Source organism: Nomascus leucogenys, chromosome 5 (genome assembly GCF_006542625.1).
Source record: "Nomascus leucogenys isolate Asia chromosome 5, Asia_NLE_v1, whole genome shotgun sequence".
In the NCBI taxonomy this organism is placed as follows: domain Eukaryota; kingdom Metazoa; phylum Chordata; class Mammalia; order Primates; family Hylobatidae; genus Nomascus; species Nomascus leucogenys.
The window spans coordinates 57,113,572-57,137,174 of record NC_044385.1 but is presented as its reverse complement, the minus strand read 5'-3'; the positions used below and the strand labels follow the sequence as shown (position 1 = coordinate 57,137,174).

At 38.7% G+C, this 23,603-nt stretch overlaps 1 protein-coding gene across 2 annotated transcripts in view; it reads left to right on the top strand.

Moving 5' to 3' along the window:
- The window catches only part of WASF3 (WASP family member 3), a 131,626-nt gene that overhangs the window by 83,391 nt on the left and 24,632 nt on the right, over window positions 1–23,603 (top strand). For both annotated transcript variants that reach the window (XM_030813207.1, XM_030813205.1), the window contains exon 3: window positions 1,311–1,460. In XM_030813207.1, the coding sequence (XP_030669067.1) occupies window positions 1,328–1,460 (133 nt within the window). In that variant the 5' untranslated portion in view covers window positions 1,311–1,327. The remainder of the gene's footprint in view (window positions 1–1,310; window positions 1,461–23,603) is intronic.

The following is a 23,603-nucleotide window of genomic DNA, read 5'->3' as shown; positions in this document are numbered from 1 at the left end:
ATTCCCCAGGAAGGAATGCTCTAGTGTTTTTGGATGGGAGTAAAAGCCAGGCTGCCTGTGTTCTAGGAGCCAAGTGGAACAAGAGGTCGGGCAGCTGTCTCACCAGTCATTGTAGACTTTAATATTCCTGTTTCCAGTACATTTCCTCCCCCTACTTTTAGCTATGCCTAGAGTCCCAAGTTCAAATTCTTTAATTTACCTTTCTTTTCCAGAGAGTAAAACATCCTGAGTTGGGTGGAGGAAGACAGCCCAGGAAGGGAGAAGGCATTCTTAAATGGAGTTTTAAAAGCCACCTCTCCTGTTTTATCTACCCTCAATTCCTGTTTCGCACTTACCTGGTGCCTCCTACTCCTGACCCTTTTGTAGGGAGGGAGAAGGTTCTGTGGCTCAGGTGGGCTTACTTGCTTGGGATGGTAAATGGGGACATTCACCTGCTGCCCCCAGTTAGCAGCCTAGGTGTACCAAAATGCCAGAGGTTTGTCTAGGTCCAGTTGTATGCCACACAGAAAGCCAATCACTGAGACAATGAGTGTTGCCAGGGAAGAAAGCTTTGACTGGGTGCTATAGCTCAGGAGATGGAGATAAGCCTCAAATCCATCCTCCTGACCTACTAAAATTAGGGGTTTATATAGCAGGAAGAAAGGTAACTATATGTGAGAAAACAGGAATTAGGGAGAGATAAGGAAGAGGAGTTGATCAACAGGAAACAGGTGGTCTTAAGCAGTCATGATGGGTGAGGAATCTGACTTCTCATGGTCCAGATGAGATGATCCTAGTAAGTTTTAGTTTTTTAATACTACCTGGAAGACCTGATGGATGGTTGCCTGAGAAAGCAATTCAGGTAAGACAAATGTAACTTGCTCAGGTTTCAAGACTTGGAGGGTCAATTTCTATGTTTATTCAAAGAAACCATAAACACCAGTTCTATGGGACAGCTGGGGTGATGTCATAATGGTGGCCCTTCCTGTCTCTTAATCTGGTTAAGTGGTCCTCAGGTTTGTGGCTTTTGTCTCCTCTCTTGCTCTTGGTACATGTGGACTTTTTGCCTTTCCTCTCCGCATTTCAGTGAAGAGAAAGGTCAGAAATATGGAATATATTATTTTTCTATAAAGTGAGATTATACTATACATATACCTTCAGGATCTATAAAACTCACTAAAGTAATTCACTATTTGTTGCATTTTAGCTGATTCTGTCACATAGAAATTTTAGGATAATGAAAATTCCTGGAAAATAGCCAATTTTCAAGGCAATTAAAATTCCAGATTTGTTAAAATGTGAATATGAGCTTATGAAGAATGTGTTTTCAGTTTTCAGATTGTGAGCCATGCCTTTAGTGAAGAGGAACATTGAGCCCCGGCACTTGTGCCGGGGAGCTCTGCCTGAAGGGATTACCAGCGAACTTGAATGTGTAACCAATAGTACTCTTGCCGCTATCATACGCCAGCTGAGCAGTCTGAGTAAGTCATCTTTTTTCTGATTACCAATGACATTAACTTTTTGTTAGCAAATTGATTTTAATAGTTAAATGATCGTCCAAAGAAGAGATTGCAGCTTTAAGGAAAAGATCCTTTCTCCTTCTGTATTTCCCAGTGTGAAATTGACCACTGCACCCGTACTGGGCTTGTGATGCTTAACTTTAGGCAATGAAGATGTGATGCTGTTACCAACTCACAAATTATTAGATAAGATCAAATGTGCAGATTTAAAAGTGTTAATTTTTAAAAGCTTTTGAAAATGAAGATAATTGGTAGTTTTTTTAAAACTATCAATTATTATGAATTATTTTGTTAAACTTGAATAGAATCAATTGTTTTGTTTTTTAAGTGTAATAGATTGAAAACTAGTTAGCACCTGTAATATGCCTGGCACATAGTACCTACTTAATAAATGTTTGTTGATTGAATAACATCCCAAATGAACCATAGTATAAAGCCAAACAATAGATTTGCTGATTTTAACCTACTAAAAGTTAAAATGCAGATACCGTCTTCCACATTGAGGTGAACAGATCAGCTGGTTATTATATGTATATGGTACCATGTATATATTTGCATGCATAGATGTATGGCAAATGCAAGCTAGGAAGAAAAGGCTGCTGCTTATTCTCATTTTGAATATTAATATTAAATATCTGAAGAATATTTTATAAGACTCAAATATGCATGAAAATGCCTTTTCCTTCAAAGCTTTTTGAAGTTGCACTATTTTACCCCTAACTTTTACATTTATTTTGTGATCTTGTTTTCTCATTTCATCCTACTCCTTTTCAGTTTAGATGGTTTATGCGGCATTTTTGGTGACAGGTTTTCACAGTTAAATTTTTCAGAAACTCTGTTAATAACTAGAAAATCTTCCATGAAATGTCCCATATTGGTAGCCTCAAGCAAAGGGCAAATTTTTTTTTAACTCAACTACTTTTATTTATCTTGAAGAAACGCTGCAGGTAAGTATTGGTTTCTTTAATAGAATTGTACTGTATTATTACTGATATATTTTTAATAATATCTATAATCATTAGCTAAGGCAAAAGTATGTAAAGAAATTACATAAAATGTTTTTTAAAATAAAATTTTTCTGGAATCTAAGCTCTTATGATTGACTTTTGGTAGTGGTTATTGATAAAAATATACAAATTCACATAATTACATGAAGACTCCTTGTAAATTATTGAAGGGTAAAATTGTTTTTGTGTGTATTTATTTTTGTAGGAATGCTTTTAGTCTCTTGTTTTTATGGCTGAAATGCCTGTTGGCGCAAAGTGTAAGTGATGAAAGCCAACATAAACTGTCAGAGTTTTAATAATCTGTATCTCATGCTGTAATAATCAGCAGAGTGTTGTATTAGTTGTGTTTATGGTGTTTGCTTGGCCACAGTCTCCTGTAAGTGAATCTGCCCACACAGTATGCCTTGTTCTACGTGGCCCTTGTGGTAAATAGAATAATAATAGCCCCTCCAGATATGTCCATGTCCTTATCTTTGGAACCTGTGGATGTGTTATGTTACGTGTAAGAGGGAATTAGGGTTGCTAGTCAGCTTACTTTAAGAGAAGGAGATTACCCTGGTTTATCTGGTTGGGTTCAGTATAATCCACGAGGGTTCTTTAAATGGGAAAGGAGGGAGGTAGAAGAATCAGTGCCAGGATGACGTCATGTGGGAAACACCCAACTGCCGTTGCTGGCTTTGAAGATAGAAGAAGAGGGGCCATGAGCCAAGGAATGCAGGCAGACTCGAGAAGCTGGAGAAGGCAAGGAAATTGATTCTCTCCTGAAGTCCCCAGAAAGAACACAGATCTGCCCGTACATTAGTTTTAGCCCAGTGAAATTCATTTCTGACTTCTGACATCCAGAATGGTAGGATAATAATTTGTGTTATTTTAAGCTGTTACGTTTGTGGTAATTTGACACAACAGCGATAGGAAACCACTCTAGTTTTGGTTGTGTTTTGTACCACCCTATACACTGTAGCCTCATGATTGGACCAGGAATGGGAACCTGCCTAGTGGTTAGTCAGTTCTGAGTTAGGCTACTGCAGTGCATCTCAACCCTTGGGTTAGCTTTAAAACAGGATGCTAGGAATCACCCCAGAGATTGTGCTTCCAGTAAGCACCAGAGATGACCCACAAAATTAGATACCCATGTGTCTGGATGGAAAAGATGAGCTGGGTCAGTCAGATCCTTTCAGGAAATTTGAACTAAGAAATGCAGTGAATTTGCTAGTCTCTTATGAGACCTGCTGCTAAAATGTCATCTGGGGATGAAAAAGCCATAATGACCACCTGTTAGGCAGAGTTGTGGGAGGGGGCAGAACCCAGGAGGAAGCAGAAGGAAGCCAGTTGATAAGGAAAGGCAAAAGAAGGGTGTACAAAGAGAAGCAAAAACATGAGCGAGACCGCAGGGCCCACAAGGTGGAGGCAGCAGCTGCTTCTAGACCTGCCCAGGATGGCTTTCCCCTCCCATTTGTGGTGCAGGGCTTGGGTGTCCTCACAGTGACCCTTCCTCACTTGAGGTTCGTTGAGTGCATCTGGGGCTTACAACCCAAAGAGCCTTACAGAAAGAGGAGCACAGTAATATATACTGCCAAGGATATAATTTTGGAAAACGAAGGTAATTAAGTGCAATGAACTGAATGTTTGTGTCTCCCAACAATTCCACGTTGAAATCCTAATCCTCACTGTAATGCTCTTTAGAGCTGGGATTTTGGGGAAGTAAGAGGTCATGAGGTGGAGTCCTCACGAATAAGATTAGTGCCCTCATTAAAAAGGCCTGAGAGAGACACCTTGCCCCTTCTGCCTAGTGATGCCAAAGCAATGAGGCACTGTCTTGAAGAAGGGAGAGCAACCCTCCCTAGACACCAGATCTGTTGGCACCTTGACTTTGGAATTCCCAGCCTCCAGAACTGTGAGAAATAAATTTCTATTGTTTACAAGCCACCTACTCTGTGGTCTTCTGTCATAGTAGCTCAAATTGCCTGTGACACTGAATTACTGATTGGTGTTAGAATATCAAAGTAGATTATCTGTAGTTTATTAGTGTTTATTCATTCTTCTTTGTATTTCATATAATTATATCTCTTATCAGGTACATGATCGTGATTATCAGCAGCCTAAAGTAGTAGTCTTCCTTAAAAGATGCCGTTTTATGGGAGTAAACATTCTCTGTTTTAATCTACTATTCTTTTACACACATTGTCTGGCAAAATAAATATAAATATAAATATAAATACAAATATGAGACAAATAGAAAAGGAAAAATATGTGACCTGTAATCAAGAGAAACAGAAGTCAGTCAGTAGAAGCAAGACCCACAGATGACCCCGGTTTTGGAAATAACTGATGAGTACTTTAGAGTAGTTATGAAAAATTTATTGAGGGGGCTTCCAGTTTCTGGTCTGGCTTTTAAAGAGTTTGGAAGTCACTCCTGTCTACACAATAAGAGGAAGCTCGATAATCTGAAAACCAACCTTTTGAAAGATACACCAAAGAACTGAAGTTACAGGACAAACTGATGCCCCCAAATTTGGAAAGTAAGTACAGGGGACAGCAAATAACTTTGAATTGGGTTCTGCTTAGAAGTTAACCACATTTATAATTTTAAAAATAATTGATAAGTCACATCAACATGATTATAAAGTAGGAAACAGATATGCAGTTATTACAACCTGCTACAAGACAACACTAGCACATAGTAAATGACATCAATGTTTTACCTCAATCTTTAATTGTTCATGGTTTGCCACTGGATATTAATATATTACAGGGGATGAGGAAAGTTATATGCAAATATATATGAGCTAAAGTTGTTAGGAAGAATAAGAGAATGTAAAGGAATGTTTTTATGTTATTTTTAAATTTTGTAATCATTCACCAGGTATTTAAAAATTGTAGGAATGTATGAGCCTATAGTATTAAAAGTCTTCTTTTACAGAGTATTCATTCCTATGACAAAGTCAAAACATAATCTTTTTTTAAATTCCTTTGGGTACCTACCCAGCCATTATTCAGTGGGTCCAAATGAGAATGGATTGTCTTAATCCTCCCCACTTTGCTGCTCACCCCCCACACCTGTGTCACTCCCCTCCCACCCTTACCTCCACTCCCCACAGCAGAAAATCATTTTCAGGTACAGATTTGGATAGATGATGTATAATTATATGCTTCCTATAAGTGATACAGAGGGGGACTAGACTTTCTCTACATATGTATCTTAGGGAAAACACCAGTGCAACTTAGGGATTTGCCTTGAGCCTGCACTGGTCATCCCTGCTTGAGCAGCAGGGACTTGCCCTGGAGACCTACTGTGAAAACCCAGGGCAACTAATTGTTCTAGGGAAGGAAAAACCGACCAGGACTCCACAGGGAGTTTCTTTGGTCTTTTCTAAATAGGAAAGAGTTACCTGATCATTCTGATTCTTGTCACATTTATGGAGACAGTTCAGGGTCATGAGGATTTAAATAACTTTGCATAAAGCAAGAAAAGAATCTGGTCTTAGATAGCAAATGGAATTCTGAAAGCCCTACAACTTTACATAACTTTTGGGAAATCTGTAGGTTTTTAGCTCTGGATATGCTCTTACTACATCCAAATCAGACACTTCAAGGGTCAGAAATTTTGTCACCGTTAAATTTTTAACGGTGGGTTTAACAGGCTTTTTAGGGAATTGAAATCTTTCCAGTGAGACTATATTGAATTTAGTAACAGTCAGAAATGAAAGAGAGGAAATTTGTAACATGAATGACCATATAGTTTAAAAAGATCACCACATTCAAAGGTTTGTCCAATAATTTTTTTAAGTCTTTTTTAATTTTAGATTTTTTTCTTTGAGTGTTACTTCTGATACAGTACAGTGTGAGCAATCCCAGTGGCTGGGAGAGGAAAGCCGCTTGCCAAACAGTTTTAGGTGTGTTACTTGGTTTTCCAGCTAGGGAATTTCGATATTTTTTCCTTCAAATAATGACAGTTTAGTGTAGCAATTAACATTAAACCGGGAGTGCTTTTTCATCATTTTCCTTGATTAATAATCTGAATGCTCTTGTTCCTGTCAGCCAGTTGGTCAATTAAAATCACAGTATCTTGTAATCAAATTCCTACTGATATTATGATGTAGTTTCAATATAATTTGCTTAAAAAGGAGATGACATTTGTGCCAAGGAAGACAAAGCTTCTTTTTAATACCTCATGTGTTTGGTTTTGCTACTTTTTTTTTCTTTGTTCTTGTGATAATAGCTGTTTTTCCCTCCTCCTCCTTAAAATTCTTCTCAGGATGTCACAAAGAAAGGAGTTAGAACTTTAGTGAGCCCTGCTGAAAAAAAAAAAGTTTGGTGACATTAATGGTACTATTAAGATAATACAGAAAATTTAGCATAGAAACACACAAAAGAGTCAGCTTCACAAAATTCCGTCAATCAGAAAAAATTGTTTGTAATACTTTGAACATATCTTTATACAGATGGTATCTCATTGTACATATGGTTTTATAGCGCATACTCACTGTACAGTAAACATCTGTATTGATTCTTATAAGACACATTTTTGAATAGCTGGAGATTATTATATTGATACACCATAATTATTTAACCATTTTACTAATGTTGGACATATAGTTGTTTATTTTTGTGGGAACACTATTATAAATTCTTATTCAAAATAATTACATACATCTCTGGTTGTTTTTGATTTTTTTAAAAAAGATTTCTTATGTCTTAGGAGTCATCAGGATTCCTCATAATGAGCAAAGATAGTCGTCACAAATGGCCCAAAATTCTGTGATTCCATTAATTTTAAATATGCTTCTCTCTTTACAAATCATTATAAAATCTATTTTTTATTTTCATGTGCGGAGTAATTGTACAAATGAGAAAGGAAGTCTGTTTTCTTTTCAAAGGTTTTTAAGTGATTGTTTTTATTAATACTCCTTAAGACACACATTGTGTTTCCCAGTCAACCAAATGCACTCTAATACAGTTGCTTTATATAATTGGATCTGAAATTTGGAGGTGTATTAATTGACATAAGTGCAGTTCTACTCAGGATAGAGATTTAAGTATTTTAAAGGCATGCGCTGAATAAATTTCTTGGATGCTTTTAGCCAAACAAGATTTTTTGGGGCGGTGAGGAGGATAAAACACAGTTTATGAAGGAACTCGATTATAAGTAAATTTCCGTACAGTTTGAGGCTAGGGTTGTGGGTAAGTTAAGATAAAATATATTGAGGTATCTGGACAGAAGTTGACTGGGAGGAACACAGCAAGAACTTAATAATTTTTAATGCTGCAAACTTAGTTTTTGCATCTCTCATGAACAAAGAAAGCCAGTGCAGGTAGGTAAAAAGTAGTGTATACTTAAGAAACTAGAAGATAGAAGTTCTGTCAGCAGGAGAATTGATGGCAAATATAAGAGCCCACCACCCCAACAAAAGGCAGGATTATAGGGGATTCACAGACTCATTACCCACCATTTGACCCGGAATGTCAGAAATACTTTCTTAAGGGTATTGTAGAAGTAATTATTAGTTAGGTTTTTTTATTTCTCCTTCCTCCATATAGATTTTAATATAGCAGAATTTAATGCATCATAATTCTTAGGAGCACAAGTTAGAGAGTCAGCCAAATCTGAATTTTTAGTTGTGGCTGTCACCAAATTTGTCTGGTTTTATCATCTCTCTTCTTTGTATGTCATATAATTGTATCTCATATCAGGTACATGATTGTGATTATCAGCAGCCTAAAGTAGTAGTCTTCCTTAAAAGATGCTGTTTTATGGGAGTAAACATTTGCTGTTTTAATCTACTATTCTTTTACACACGTCTGGCAAAATAAATATAAATATAAATATAAATATAAATATGAGATAGGTAGAAAAGGAAAAATATGTGATCTGTAATCAAGAGAAACAGAAGTCAGTCAGTAGAAGCAAGACCCACAGATGACCCCAATTTTGGAAATAACTGATAAGTACTTTCAAGTAGTTACGAAAAATTTATTGAGGGGGCATCCAGTTTCTGGTCTGGCTTTTAAAGAGCTTGGAAGTCACTCCTGTCTACACAATAAGAGGAAGCTCAATAATCTGAAAACCAACCTTTTGAAAGATCCATCAAAGAACTGAAGTTACAGGACAAACTGATGCCCCCAAATTTGGAAAGACAGAAACCCATGAACAGAAAGCCTTGTGGGAACCATTTCAGGGTTGCAGAAACTTGGTGAGTTGCTGGAGGCTCAGTGAGGACAAGTTTGAGAGTTAGAAGCTCCAGAGGGGCCCAGTCAGAGGGGCTTCCACACTTGTGTGTTTTACTGCTAGCAACCTTGCCAGGTTCTTACATTGAAGATTGGAGAAAAATCTCTTTGTTAGTCCATTCAGGAGAGGGGAATGGACTTTAAAGTAAGCCCAAAACATCTGGGCACGGTGGCTCACACCTGTAATCCCAGCACTTTGGGAGGCCGAGGCGGGTGGATCATGAGGTCAGGACCAGCCTGGCCAAGGTGGTGAAACCCCGTCTCTACTAAAAAAAATACAAAAATTAGTCAGGTGTGGTGTTGGGCACCTATAACCCCAGCTACTCAAGGGGAGAGGCAGAGAATTGCTTGAACCTGGCAGGCAGAGGTTGCAGTGAGCAGAGATTGCACCACTGCATTCCAGCCTGGGCAACAGAAAAAAAAAAAAAAAAAAAAAAACGCTCAAAACATTTGACTCTTTTTAACGTGCGTGCTCTCAAAAGAAATTATTTCAACAGAGCCTAACAGACTGAGATTTTACCAGAGCTTTAACAGACCTGGTTGGAGGGAAATACCCAACTCCAGTCCCTTCTGGTCTTCCTGCCTAACCTGAGGGGAAGCGGGAGTGAGACCCAGGGCCACAGGCTTACTAGAAGACTGAGACACCAGTTATAGGACTGTAGAGCACTCCCTTTTCACCGCCTCCCACCCGACACCTTACCAGCACAGCACTAAGGGCCTGTGTACTGGGATTCCTTTCACCTTGTGTGTCACGTCTGGTTTTCATCAGAAAATTACAAAGCATACTAAAAGGCAAAAAACACAGTTTGAAGGGACAGAGCTAGCATCAGAACCAGATTCAGATATGGGAGGAGTGTTGGACTTGTCAGACCAGGAATTTAAAAGAACTATGATTAATATGCTGAGGGCTATAATAGAAAAGTAGATAACATGCGGGGACAGATAGGTAATGTCAGAGAGATGGAAATTCTAAGAATCGAGAAAAATATATTGAATGTACTGCAAAAGGTGAACAATGTGTGAGGAAATAGCAGTTTCAGAAGAGAAATGGAAATCATTTTTTTAAATACCAGAACTGAAAAATACAGTATCAGAAAGAAAGAATTCACTTGATGGACCTAACAGCAGACAGGACACAGCAGAAGTGATTGGTGAACTTGGAGATAAGTTAATAGAAATTATCTAAACTGATTCACAAGAGAAAATGAATTTAGAAAGTAACAACAAAATTTTAGAGCATTCAAAATATGGGACCATATCAAATGGTCTGACACATACGTAATTGGAATCTTAGAACAAAAGGAGAAAAAGAGAAGGAATAGAGCAGAAGAAGTAATGGAAGATAAGTTTTGAATATTGATGATAGATATCAACTAACAGACACAAGAAGCTCAGCAAAGTCCAGAAAGTATAAAGAAAACCACGTCATAATAAAATTGCTAAGGAGGCCAAGGCAGGTGGATTACTTGAGGCCAGGAGTTCGAGATCAGCCTCGCCAGCATGATGAAACCCCACCTCTACTAAAAATACAAAAATTAGGCTGGTACGGTGGTGCACGCCTGTAGTCCCAGCTACTTGGGAGGCTGAGGCATGAGAATGGCTTGATCCTGGGAGGCAGAAGTTGCAGTGAGCCGAGATTGCACCACTGCATTCCATCATAGGCAACGGAGCGAGGCTCCATCGTAGGCAATAGAGCAAGACTCTAAAAAAACAAAAAACAGAAACAAAAAACCAAAAATTTTTCTAAAGGAACAAAGATGAAGAGAAAAGCTTAAAAGAAGCAAGAGGAAAAATATACATCATGTAAAAGAAGGGAACAATGTTAAGGATGACAGCTGACTTGATCAGAAACATTGGACCAGAAAACAGTGGATAAGTGCTAAAAGAAAGAAACTTGTCATTCTATAATTCTATAGTCAGTGAAAGTATCTTTTAAAAATGAAAGACATTTTATTCAGACAAAAATCTCAGAGAATTAGTCTTCCAGCAACCTGTACTACAAAAAAATCTTAACGCTGCAGGGAAATGATAACGTTTGGAAACCTGGATCTGCAAGGAGTCCAGATTACCAGACAAAGTAAATGTGGGATTAAATAGAAAATATCATCAATAATTAGGTCTGTATCTGCTTAAAAGACTAGTAACTGTTTAAAATTTATGGCATTTATAATCTATGTGACAGTAAAATATGTGGCAGTAAATGCTGAGTGTGAAAGTGATAAATAGACTTACACTGTTGTGTTTTACATTATTTATGAAGTACTATGTTATTTGAAAGTAGAGACGAGTTAAGGGTACATAGTATAATTTCTAGTAACCATCAAGAATAACATATAGATATCAAATGAAATCCTAAAATAATGATTTGATTATCCCAGAAGGCAAGAAAGGAAGAACAAAGGAAGAAGGAACAGAAGGGCCAAGTGGAAAACAGTCAGATGATAGATTTAATCCTAACCACATCAATAATTTCTTTAAATAGAAACATTTTAAACTTCATCTTAAAAGGCAGAGATTATCAGGCCAAATTAAAAAGTGAGACTAAAATACATGCATTTTGAGGATGAAGACACTGATTTAAGGAAAGTTAATGAAAAAACATGCCCTGCAAACACAAGGTATAAGAAAGCTGGTGTGGTTTTGTGAATGTCAGATAAAATAGACTATAAAACAGATAACCCAGGACCTTTAAAGGTGATAAAAGAGTCAAGAACACAGAGCTTTAAATGCATATGTACCTAATAAGAGGACTGCAAACTACATGGAATAAAAATGGAACTGATGGGAGAAGTAGGCAAACTCAAAATCATAGTTGGAGATTTTTAACAAGTACCCCTCAGTAATTGAAAGAACAAGTGGACAGAAAATATATAAGGATATAGGGGGTTTGAACAATATACCAGCCAATCTGACTTAATTCATCTTTGTATACCAAACTCCCAAGTTGGAGAATACACATTCTTTTAATTTCCCATGGAACATACACCAAAACGGGACGTCTGGTAGGCCATAAAATAGTAAGTTTTAAAAGATTAATATACAGAGTGATGATAATGAGATAATTATAATCTTTTTAGATAATGCTCAAATATTGGAAAATCAAACAGTATTTAAAAAATAATCCTTAGGTCAAAGAAAAACTCAAAAGGGAAATTAGAAACTATTGCTAAACGTGGTAATGAACACAAAATGCCAGTGTATTTGTGGGATTTCGTTAAAGAAGTGTATAGAGAAAAATTTGTAGTTTTAAATGTTATATGAGAAAAGAAGAAAGGTTTAAAATCATGAGCCCATGCCTCAGGTGGGCCCTTGGTGTTGCCCAGCACTCCCGTTGTAATCTCTGTGTTAATTAGTTTTTGTGCTCTTAGTTGCCTATTTCATATCTTTCCACCTCGCACCTCCCCACTCTGCTGATGACTGTGCTTCTTATTTCACTGGTAAAAGAAAAGCAGTGAGAGGAGAAGTAAAGGTCTCCCTCTGACACATTGCACACTGATAGGCTCTGCATCCATGTGTCCTGTTCACCCTCCCTTAAATGGATGGGCTGTTCTTGCTCCTATCCAAGCTGTCTCCTCCAGCTGAGCACTGGATCCCATATCCTCAGGCTCCTTCCCGGCTACAGCACCTTCTTTCTTCTCTGTATTATCTTTTCCCCCTCTTTCTGTGTCATTCTCACCAAGTATAAATATGTAAAGAAATCTCCCAATTTGAGTAAATTTCAGATCATCCTCTCCCTGTCATCCCATTTCTTGCTCCCACAGCAAGATTCCTTGAAGGATGTATTCGTATCTCCATGGCCTCTATTTCCCACCTTGTCTGTTGTCCCCATTGAGATTTCATCACACTCACGCTTTTGAAACTGTGCTTATTGGCATGACCAGTGACCTGCATACTGCTAAAATCCAGTGGCCAGGCTCAGCCTTCTTACATCATCTGTTACTGGCATGCGACTCACAGATAACTGCCTCCTCTGGAGAAACTCTCTTCACCTGCACAGTGGTCCGCCACTTCACTCTGGTGTTTTTCTTACCTCACAAGCTGTTCTTTGTCTCCTCAATGATCTTCCCCACTTGGCTCTTCTCTGCCTGTTCTCATTTACTAAGTGACCTCATCAGGTCTCATGGCTCAAAATAGCATCTTTATGCTGATGATGTTCAAATGTATGTCTTCAGTTCTGACCTATCTCCTAGTTTCAAACTTACATACGACTATGCAACTGTCCACCCAGTATCTTCGCTTGGATTTCTAATACATATCTCTAATCCCACATGTCTAAAATTGCACTTACGATTTCTTTCTCTCTTTCCCAGCCATCCCCCATATGTCTTAGCAAGTGGAAGCTCTCCTCTTAACAGTGTGTTTGATTGTCTTCTTTCTCTCATATCAGAGACATCCAGTCCAGTAGTGAATGAGGTCAGTCATCTTCAAAATGTGTAGCAAATCTGTATGCCTGTTAGCTGCCCTGATGTCACTATTCCAATCCAAGTCACTATGCCTATCGCCTTCTGTCAGATTTCCAGTCACTCCCTCAGACCCCCGCCCCAACATAAAGGGAAGGGCATCTATTTCTCTGTCCTCTTCTTCTATCCTTTTCCCCATCACTCACTAGCCTTTAGCCACACTGGCTTCCTTGATGTTGCTCGCATACACTAAGCACGTATTTGTCTTCTGCCTGGAAGGTTCCTGCCCTAGATACTCATCTTCCTCCTCTTCAGTCAGTTGATACCATCCTATCAGAGAGGCCTTTTGTGACCACTGAAATACCACCACCCACTTCCTTCCACTCTGTTCTCTGTAAAAAATACTGCTTTATTTTCCCCATAGCGCTTATTTCCACCAGACACATTGCTTGTTTATTGTCTGTTTTCCTCAACCATAATACACCCTTCATGAGAACAGGGGCTGTGTCCGCAAGTGTATTTCTTCAAGCAACAAGGACAAGGCCTGATACACAGTGGATGCTTGAATATTTGCTGAAAAAATGAATTTGCTTAATAATCAATGTCTGTTATCTAAGTTCTTAAAATGCTTAGAAAGAATATTAAAAAGAAGTATTTTAAAAGTTCATTGTAGTTAATTATGGTTGACGTTTCTTTTTATTTTTCTGAATTTTTCAAATTTTCTGTCGTGAGCATGTGTTAGTTTTATAATCAGGACTGTAGCAGTAGAGTCTTTAATTGGACTTTGGGCCATTTTTCCTACTGTTTACTTTCCTGTATTTTCTGTATTTCTTACAATAAGCATACATTGCTTTTATAGGAGAAAAAATAGATTTAAAAAAGAGGAAAAAAACTTTAAGCCCAATATTATGACTCGTTATTTTATGGAATTCAATAGGAACTGACATTACAGATACTATAATAAAGTTTCTTTTTTAACTTTTCATTTTGAAATGATTTTAGACTTTAAAAAGATCAAAAACAGTACAAAGAATTTCCATCAACTTTCACCCAGATTTCCCAGATTTTGTTTTACATTTCTTCTTTTTCTCAGACTTCTCTTCCACTTTTCCACTGTACATATGCATGTATGCATATATATTAAAAATGATCTCTTTTTTGTCTCCTTTAATCTGAAATAGTTCCTCAGTCTTTCTGTGACTTTTATGACCTTGACACTTTAGAAGGGAACCAGCATTTATGTTATGGAATGTCCCTTGGTCTGGATTTTCTAATGTTTCCTCGTGACTAGATTTAGGATATTGACAGAAATATCACATGGTGATGATGTGTCCCCGCCTGTGCGTTTCATTAGGAAGCTCGTGTCCGCTTGTGCCATAACTGGTGGTACTGACTTTCATCAGTGGATTGATTACCCCAAGTTTCTGTAATGTAAAGATTTTTTTCCCTATGTGATTAAAAAGTATATGGGGAGACACTTTGAGACTATATAAATGTTCTGTTTCCCATCCTTCTATGAACCCACTAGTCTCAGCATCCACTGATGATCCTTGACGGAAACAGTTGCTGTGGTGGTTGCAGAATGGTGATTTTTTTGTCATGCCATGATTTCTTCAACATTAGTTAGTTAGCGTTCTGCTGCAAATGCTTTCACTTATTTCCCTATTTATTTACTTGTTCATTTATATCAGTATGGACTGATGGATTATTTTATTCTGTGGTTTATAATCCATTGACTTATTTTGATCCTTACGTTTCTCCACATTTGTCTGGTGGGAGCCCTTTCAGACAGGCTTCTGTGTCCTTTTGACATCTCCCCACCAATCTCAGAAGTAAAGTCCTTTGAGCACCTTACTCTTTCTAGCACAGCAATACATTCTAGTCTCATGTGGTTTTCTACCCTCAGCCCTGGAGTCATTTTTCCAAGAAGCCTGATTCCTTTTAGTGGAGAACAAAAAGCCAAAATCTTGACAAACCAAGATCTAGGTGCCAGTGTGTGTGCTGAAATTTATGAAAGCCCTAGTTATGACTGCTCTTTTGTTCCCAGAAAGGATTCATACAAGATACCTTGATTGTTTCCAGTAAATCTCCACTTTTAAATACAGCTGAAAATCCATGTACAGTTCTTATGCTTTGGCAATTTAGAGATGTGAGACAAAGTCAAAACATTAGTGATTTTCTTTATACTTTGTTTTCCAAAGTAAAAAAATTTCTTTTAAGCTATTCATGTCTTAAAACAACTGAGTAAAGTGTAGTTTCATAAACAAATGAAAACATTTACCTTTCTCTTTAACTAAATTCTCTTTACTTAAAACTCTCTTTACCTAAATTCTTTTTACCTAAAACTCTCAAGAATTTAGAAACTATTTATCAGTGGCTAAGGCCAAAATAATTGTCACCTAGTTACTAAAAATAATTCATTATTCAAAAAATAACGTATAATTTCATGTCGTGACTGACCCCATGTTACTAACAATCTGTCCAGCCTACAATAAATAACAAAATTGTTTTTCCCCCACCAAGAAACATGACTTCCTGGTAATAAACCTTCCCAACACCAAGAAATAAAAAAAAGTCTTATTCTAACCCAAACAAAAATTAATCATCAATACTTCCATAAAAATTTTTAATTTAAAAGTACAGTTAATATACAAATATATCCCAATTTTGTTATGTTTTCTCTGATCTATAACTCACTTTCATCCTATTTAAAATTATTTATTTTAAATAAATACCATGTATAATCTGTAGTTCCTTGTAATAGTCCCATTAAAATAGATTAGGTACAGAAAAAGATGACATCAAGAAAAATACGAGATCATAATAATTAAAAAAACACAGTCCAAAACATGTTTTCTAATAAATAGACAAGTATACACGCCAAGCCCAATACTCATTCCTTAGGACTATGACAACTGTGACTAAAGACTATGGACTTTCCTAGAGAAGAGCCTGCCTGACTACATAATACAATCATTGCTGGTCTTGTAAATACAACCAGAGGGTTGAATTATGACCAGAAGGGGGAACTTGTGAGACAAAGTAACAAAAGTAAGAAGCCCTTTGGTCATTCGCTTGGCTTGCCAGCAGAATTTCACAAAATCCCTTGTCAACAAAACTTCACAAAGTACCTGACTCAAGGACTGAGAGCAGCCCTCTGGAAGAATGCCCTAAAGATGATACAGGGGGTAGAGCGCAGGTTCCTGCATCTCCTGCCTAAATCACTGCATTTTCCAAAAAAGGTGAATTAATAATCCTAGCCCTCATCTTTTCCTATACAGAAGATAATGTCTAAGGATTTTGCTTTTATCATCTGTAACCAGATGTATCCTCACATTTTACTCTATTGTAACTTGTATTAGGTTGGTGCAAAAGTATTTAATATAACTTCTAAACACATTTGATATACCTGCTAGACACAGGCAGGCCACCATCACTTATATATAAACTGTGGGCCAAAATACTACTTTAAAATAGTCTAACAACTCTTGAGAAGCCTCTTCTGGGATACGTTCCTCAGTAAGACTTACAAATAAAGCTAAGTTTAATTCTTCAAAAGCCTGATTTTTCTTTAGTTGACAGAGGCATTTTATCTCAACCTGATGTACTTGGATATGAGTTCATGTGGTACTAAGTCCAGAAGTGGAACTTTTGTCAACAAAGAATGAATAAATTGCATTTACCTCAGTGTGCTCCATAATTCAGAATTAGTTTAGCTATTAATGGACTTGCCATTGAAAGAGTGAGTAGAATTCAGCTTTTCAAATCATTTACTGTTTGCAAAACTGAAGATTGTAATTATAACACTATTCTTATTCATCAGAAAATATAGCTCTTTCCATTTTTTTCTCTTCAGACACTTGTCAGCTTTCAGCAGCTGGCAAAATATTAATTATGCAAGTCTTTAAATTTTCTGTCCCTTTATAAATTGAGAACTTCTGAGTGGAAATGTAGTATCAGTTGCATGTTTTTCAAATAGGGTTAGGCATCGGACATAGAGGCAAATGTTGCCTGTCCTTTTCTGCTTATTCAGCATCGAGCTGAGAGTACATGGTGTTGTTCTCAACAATAGTTGCTGTGCTTTGAGAGTATTGCTGTCACTTTTGCAAGAGGCTATTGTGTACACTCCCGTATTCTTGGTGTATATGCTGTCCCATTAATTAGTTTTCTGTACAGCCGAAGGGGATGGGATGGAGCTTTTGAAGTTGCACTGGAGTATATGTGTATATATAAATTTATTTTAAACTGTGAATTGTCAAGCAGAAACACAAGAATTGGTTTCATTTTGTGACTGTGTCAGACATTCAGAAATAAAGAACTGATAGACTTGAATATGAAGCATTTGGAACATGGTGCTCATCTACAAATCACCCAGCATTTCACCAAATGGATTCTATAAAACAGTAGTTTTGAAAGATGTTATTAGGTGTCTCCAGGCCCAGTCACTATGAGAACATTATATGTTAGATGCTTCTCTTGCAGATTGCCAGTGCACATTAGCTTATTACTGACTTTGAGACACCCCAAGGCATAGAAACATGTTTAATCCTTTTAGCTCCTCATTGCCCAGCCTGCCTTGAGCAGGAAGCATTTTGTTGGCTTTGTGCTTGTTAACAAGAAACACTGGCATAGATCATGTGTTTTTCATTCAGCTGATAGTTGTTGAGCAGTGGGTGAGCATAAGCAGTGCAGAGGTGAAAGGCAGAACTCCAACTCTCCTAGAGTTTAGATGAATGAAGGCAAGATTAGAGTTCTCTGACGAGTCCTGTGATCCAGGTCAGCTTAGGGCATTGTGGAGCACAGAAGGGGGCAAATGCTCTTACAGAGCCCAGTCTGCATCCTGAGTTAGCCAGGACTCAGTTCTTGTGTTTTTATTCACTTATTCCGAAATCTTTTCTGAGAACCTACTATAAGCCAGGCATGCTCTAGACATTGGAGACTGATATAGCAGTACACAGAGCTAAGGGGAATCCTTGTCTTTGTGGATCATATGTTCTAGTGGTGGGAGACAGATGAGAAACAAGATGAATACATACAAGTGCATAATTTATTACTTGGTGATTAGTGCTAATCAGGAAAATACAGCAGAGCAGGGATAAGAGGGGTGTGTGATCACATGTGTGATGAGGTGATGGCATTTAGCCAGGGCTGCTAGGAAAGCCTCACTTAGAAGGTGACATTTGGGTGTAGAGCTAGATGAAGTGAGGGAGCAAGCCATGTGAGTCTCTGGAGCAGAAGTGGTCTACACAGAAGGAACTGGAAATGCAAAGGCCTGGGGAGAAGGGGGATGCTTGGCATGTCTGAGAAACAGTGAGGAAGCCAGGGTAGTTGGAGTGAGACATACAAGGGAGAGGTTTATAGGAGATGAGGCCCAAAGGTGAACAGAGCTAGATCGTGTAGGAGCTTATAAGTGGTCATCTGGCCTTTAGCTTTTATTCTGAGTGAATTGGCAAGGCATGGAATGGATTTGAACACTCAGAGGAGTAACAGGATCTGAGGCTGGTTTGGACAAGATGGCTGGGGCTGCTCGGTTGAGAGTGAACTGAGCAGGGGCGTGGATAGACGCAAGGTTGCTGAAGACCTATCCCTTGGCAGTTAGGGAGGTCGAGGCGAGTGGTGATTATGCCTTGGGGCAGGGTAGGATCAGGGCAGGTGGTGCAGAGCAGTCAGACCCTGGATATATTCTGAAAATGGATGTGTATGACAGTTTGCTGGAGAGCCAGTGTGGAGTGTGAGTGATTGAGAGATGGCAAGGATGACCCTAAAGTCTGTGACTGGAGCAACAGGAAGAATGGAGCTGGCTCTTCCAAGAGGGGAAGATGGGAGAGAAGCAGGCTTATGAGGGGGTGTGAGGACTCCATTCCAGGCAAGTTATTAGACATCCAGTGATGCTGCCAGTAAGGAGTTTGATACATGCGTCAGGATCTCAGGAAGAGGTCCATCTGGAGGTAGAAATTTAGGAATCATCAGCATAGAGGAAGTGTTTACAGCCATTAGACCGGATGAGACGCCTAAATGAATGTTGATGGAAAAGAGAAGAGGTTGGAATATTTACACAGATCTTTTTTTCTATTTCAGTAGTTTTTAAAAGTGGAGTTTTTGGAAATATTAAAACACTAGGTTTAGAAGCAGAAGTAAGTAGCTTTTTTTTTTTTTTTTTTTAAGCAAAAAGAACTTTTGTTAAATAAAAAGAAAAAGCCAAGACCTTGTGCCCTGGGCTCCTGTGGAGTTTTGATTCTGGGGAGGGAGGAAGCAGCAGAGGGAGCGGAGGGCCCGCAAGGCGGGAGGGCACCTGCAGGCTCTTGGCAGGCAGGCTTGGCCTGGGCATCATGGTCAGCACTGGGCCGTGCCACGGAGAGGCCGGATGGATGAGGCCTGAGAACTGGCCCTTGACTTAGCAGGGAGAGATGGTCTGCTGAGTTGGGTCAGCCCTTTCATAGAGTGATAGGGCAAAAACAGGACTGGCGTGGGGTTGGGCAGAATGGGGAAAGGGGCGAGGACAGAGCAGCATGGGGTACTCTGGGGAAGCTTTGCTGCGAAGGGAAGAGAGTAAGAGTGTAGGGTGAGGAGCAGGGGAAGAGGGAGGGTTTTTTCAGTGCAGAATTCTAGATTTTTATGATTTTCTTCTCCAGGTTTTTAAAAAAAAATTGTGATAAAATTTACATAACATTAAATTTGCCTTAACGGTTTTTAGGCATACAGTCCAGTAGCGTCTTTGTGTGTTGCTATAAAGAAATACCTGAGGCTGGGTAACTTATAAAGAAAAGTTTATTTAGCTGATGATTCTGCAGGCTGTACAAGAAGTGTAACACCAGCATCTGTTTCTGGTGAGGCCTCAGAAAGTTTCCACTCATGAAGGAAGGTGAAGGGGAGCTGTGTGTGCAGAGGTCACATGGAGAAACAGAGGAAACAAGTAGCGGGAGGTGCCGCCAGGCTCTTTTTAACAGCCAGCTCTCACAGGAACTACTAGAGCAAAAACTCGCTCACCCAGAGAAGGCATTAGTCTATTCACGAGGGATCCACCCTTGTGATCCAAACAAATTCCATTATGTCCCACCTCCAACATTGGGGATCACATTTCAACATGAGATTTGGAGGCAACCAGCATCCAAACTGTAGCAAGTAATGTTAACTACTGTGTACACATGGTTGTGCAGCAGATCTCCAGAATGTTGTCATCTTGCAGAAGTAAAACTCTGCACTCATTAAAGAACTCCCCATTTCCCTCTTCCTCTGACCCCTGGCAACCACCATTCTACTATCTGTCTGTATGAAATGGACTACTTTAGATGCCCCATATAAGTGGGATCATACAGTATTTGTCTTTTTGTGACTGGTTTATTTTGCTTAGCCTAATGTTATCCTCAAGGTTCATCCATGTTGTAGCATGTGTCAGAATTTCCTTCCTTTAAAGGCTGAATAATATTCCATTGTATGTGTGTACCACATTTTGTTTATCCATTCATGTATTGATGGACACTCAGGTTCTTCCACCTCTGCTACTGTGAATAATGCTTCTGTGAACATAGGTATGCAAACGTCTCATCACATCCTTGCTTGCACTTCTTTACGGGTGTATACTCAAGTAGAGTTGCTGGGTCATATGTTTAATTTTTGGGGGAACCACCACACAGTTTTCCACAGCAGTTGTACCATTATACATTCTCACCAACAGTGCACAGGGTTCTAATTTCTCCACATTCTTAACAACACTTTTCTGCGTTTTTGTTTTTTAAATAGTAGCATCCTAATGGGTATGAGAGGTGGTGGTGAGAGGGATTTCAGTCATTCTTAAAACTGTTAAAATGATTGAAATCATGGCAGATTTGTAAGAAGAGAAATGGTAGGTAAAACACTTGGGCTTTGGTCTGCCCCTGTGAGTGCTCAGGAGTGTCAGCTACTACTGTGAGGAAGGGGGTGCCCATGCATGAGGCAGAGGGAACAGAGCAGCTGTGCAGAAGCACAGAGTGTGAGGAAGTGGGAGAAGTGTGGGGCCGCAAGTAGGGCATTGTGGCTGGAGCACGAGGCAAGGGCAGAAATGAGGTGCGGCCAGTTAGAAAGGCTACTATTAAAATGTCAAAAAATAACAGATGTTGGCAATGCTCAGAGAAAAGGGAATGCTTACTTACTGTAAACATGGTGGGAATGTAAATTAGTTCAGCCACTGTGGAAAGGAGTTTGGAGATTTCTCAAAGAACTTAAAACAGAACTACCATTCCGTCCAGCAATTCCATTACTGAGTATAGACCCAAAAGAAGATGGATCATTTTACCAAAAAGACACATGCAGTCGTATGTTCATCACAACGCTATTTGCAGTAGGAAAGACATGGAATCCACCTGAGTACTTATCAATGGTGGATTGGATAAAGAAAATATGGTACATCATGGGATACTACACAGCCATAATAAAGAATGAAGTCATGTCTTTTACAGCAACATGAATGCAGCTAGAGGCCATTATTGTAAGAGAATTAACACAGGAACAGAAAACCAAATACTGCATGTTCTCACTTATAAGTGGGAGCGAAGCACTGGGAACACATAGACATAAAAATGGGAACGATAGACACTGAGGACCACTGGATGGGGAGAGAGGGAGGGGGCAAGGGCCGACAAACTGTCTCTTGGATACTATGTTAACTGCCTGGGTATGGGATCATTCATCCCTCAAACTGCAGTGTCACTCAGTATACCCATGTAACGAACCTGCACACGCACCCTCTGAATCTAAGATAAAAGTTGACATTATTTTTTAAAAAGCTGGGGAAAAAAAGAAATGAATTGTGGTGCACAGGGCCTTCTGTGTCATACTGAGGGGCTTACTAGATTTTATCTTGAAATGACGGGGAGCAGTAAAGAATTTAAATAGAAATGACGTAGTCAGTTCTTTCTGTTAGATCATTTGGCAGCAGTGTGATGCATGGGTTCGGGGGTGGGAGGTGAATCTAAAAGCTATTGATGTAATTCAGGAGAGAAATGAGGGTTTGGGGCAAGATGGTGGTGGGTGTAGAAGGGACAAGACTTGGTGTTAAGTTAGCCATAGAGAGAGGGAGCTGTCACAATGACAGCATTTCTGGCTTGGGATTCATTTTGGATGGTGGGTGCTTTTCAACATGGGGATGCAGATTTGAGGTAAGGTGAAAAGGAATTATATTTCAGCTTTTACAGGATTTGAGAATCTTAACAGACATCAATATGGAGATGTTCAGTAGCTAATTAGATAACAAGTCTGGAGCTCAGGAAAGAGTTCATAAAGCAATAAATGAGCATTAATTCTGGATGCCACAGCAGATACAGCATTTTAAAATGTATATAGTTTGTGTGAAGGCTTTATTTTTTTGCCTTTGTGGAACCATTTTGCATATTATGGGAATGGGAACTGTTGACAGAATTTTAAGTGAACACAGAAGACCATGCTATGGATATTGAGCTTTAAGAGAAGCAATTTAATGCTTAGCTGAAAGCTGAAATCTGGGTTTTTCTCTCCTTTTTTGGTGGGGGATGGGGTGCATGTTTATTGATTTATTCTTATTTTCTAAGAGAAATTCTTCTTGTTAAAACAGTTACACAGAATCTATGAAAGTATACTAATTTTAAATTCATAAGAAGTCATTCCCAGTGTCTGGGTGTAACCATTTAAGCAGTAAAATATTTTAGTCCATTTCATTAAGTAGATAAGAAATTATCGAGTGTTTCATGGCATGAAATAATTCATGAAGATTGCAGCCAAGGGAGTCCAGGGAACTATGTGATAAAAGCAGAGAACTAAAAGTTAGAAGACCATATTTTTGTTTCATCTGTTTCTGCCATGTACTAGCCATGGGATTTGGACGGATCACCTTTCTGATCCTCCATTTAGTCAGCCAGAGAATGAAAACATTAACTTCCTGTTTACCTCCCAGGCTCACTTATTCATTGAACAGGTGTGTGCAGGAGGCATCACACAGGGCTAGGGCTGAAACATGGAACAGGCGGATTTCACAGTCTCATGGATTATAGCAAAGAGTACAGAAAGTGGCTGTGAAAGCAACGTATAAACTATAAAGCACTACGAGAACTTTAGGGTTATTCTTAACTCTAATGAAGTTTTCTTCCTGGGAGGTTCAGGTTCTCTTCCTCATTTGAGTGATAAACCAATAGAAAATGAAAATAAAAAGAAGTGGTAGGTATCTCTGTCAGAAAAGTTAAGGTGAGATGTGCCTTGCACACTCAGAGTAGGCAGCTATTTAATATTTGTTGCATGGATAAAGTAATGGTGTTAGGATTTGGAAATTCAGTGTAAGCAGATAATGATTCTTATCTTGCTTGTTGAATTTTCAGAAATGTTACATTTTAAGAAAAGTGGGAGTTATATCTAGCACTCAGAGGAATGTAGAAATGAGCCATGCAGAAAAATTTAACTCAGAATTCAAAATCTTGGTTTATAGAGAGTGCCTGAGTCAGCACTATATACCTAGATTTCAAAATATT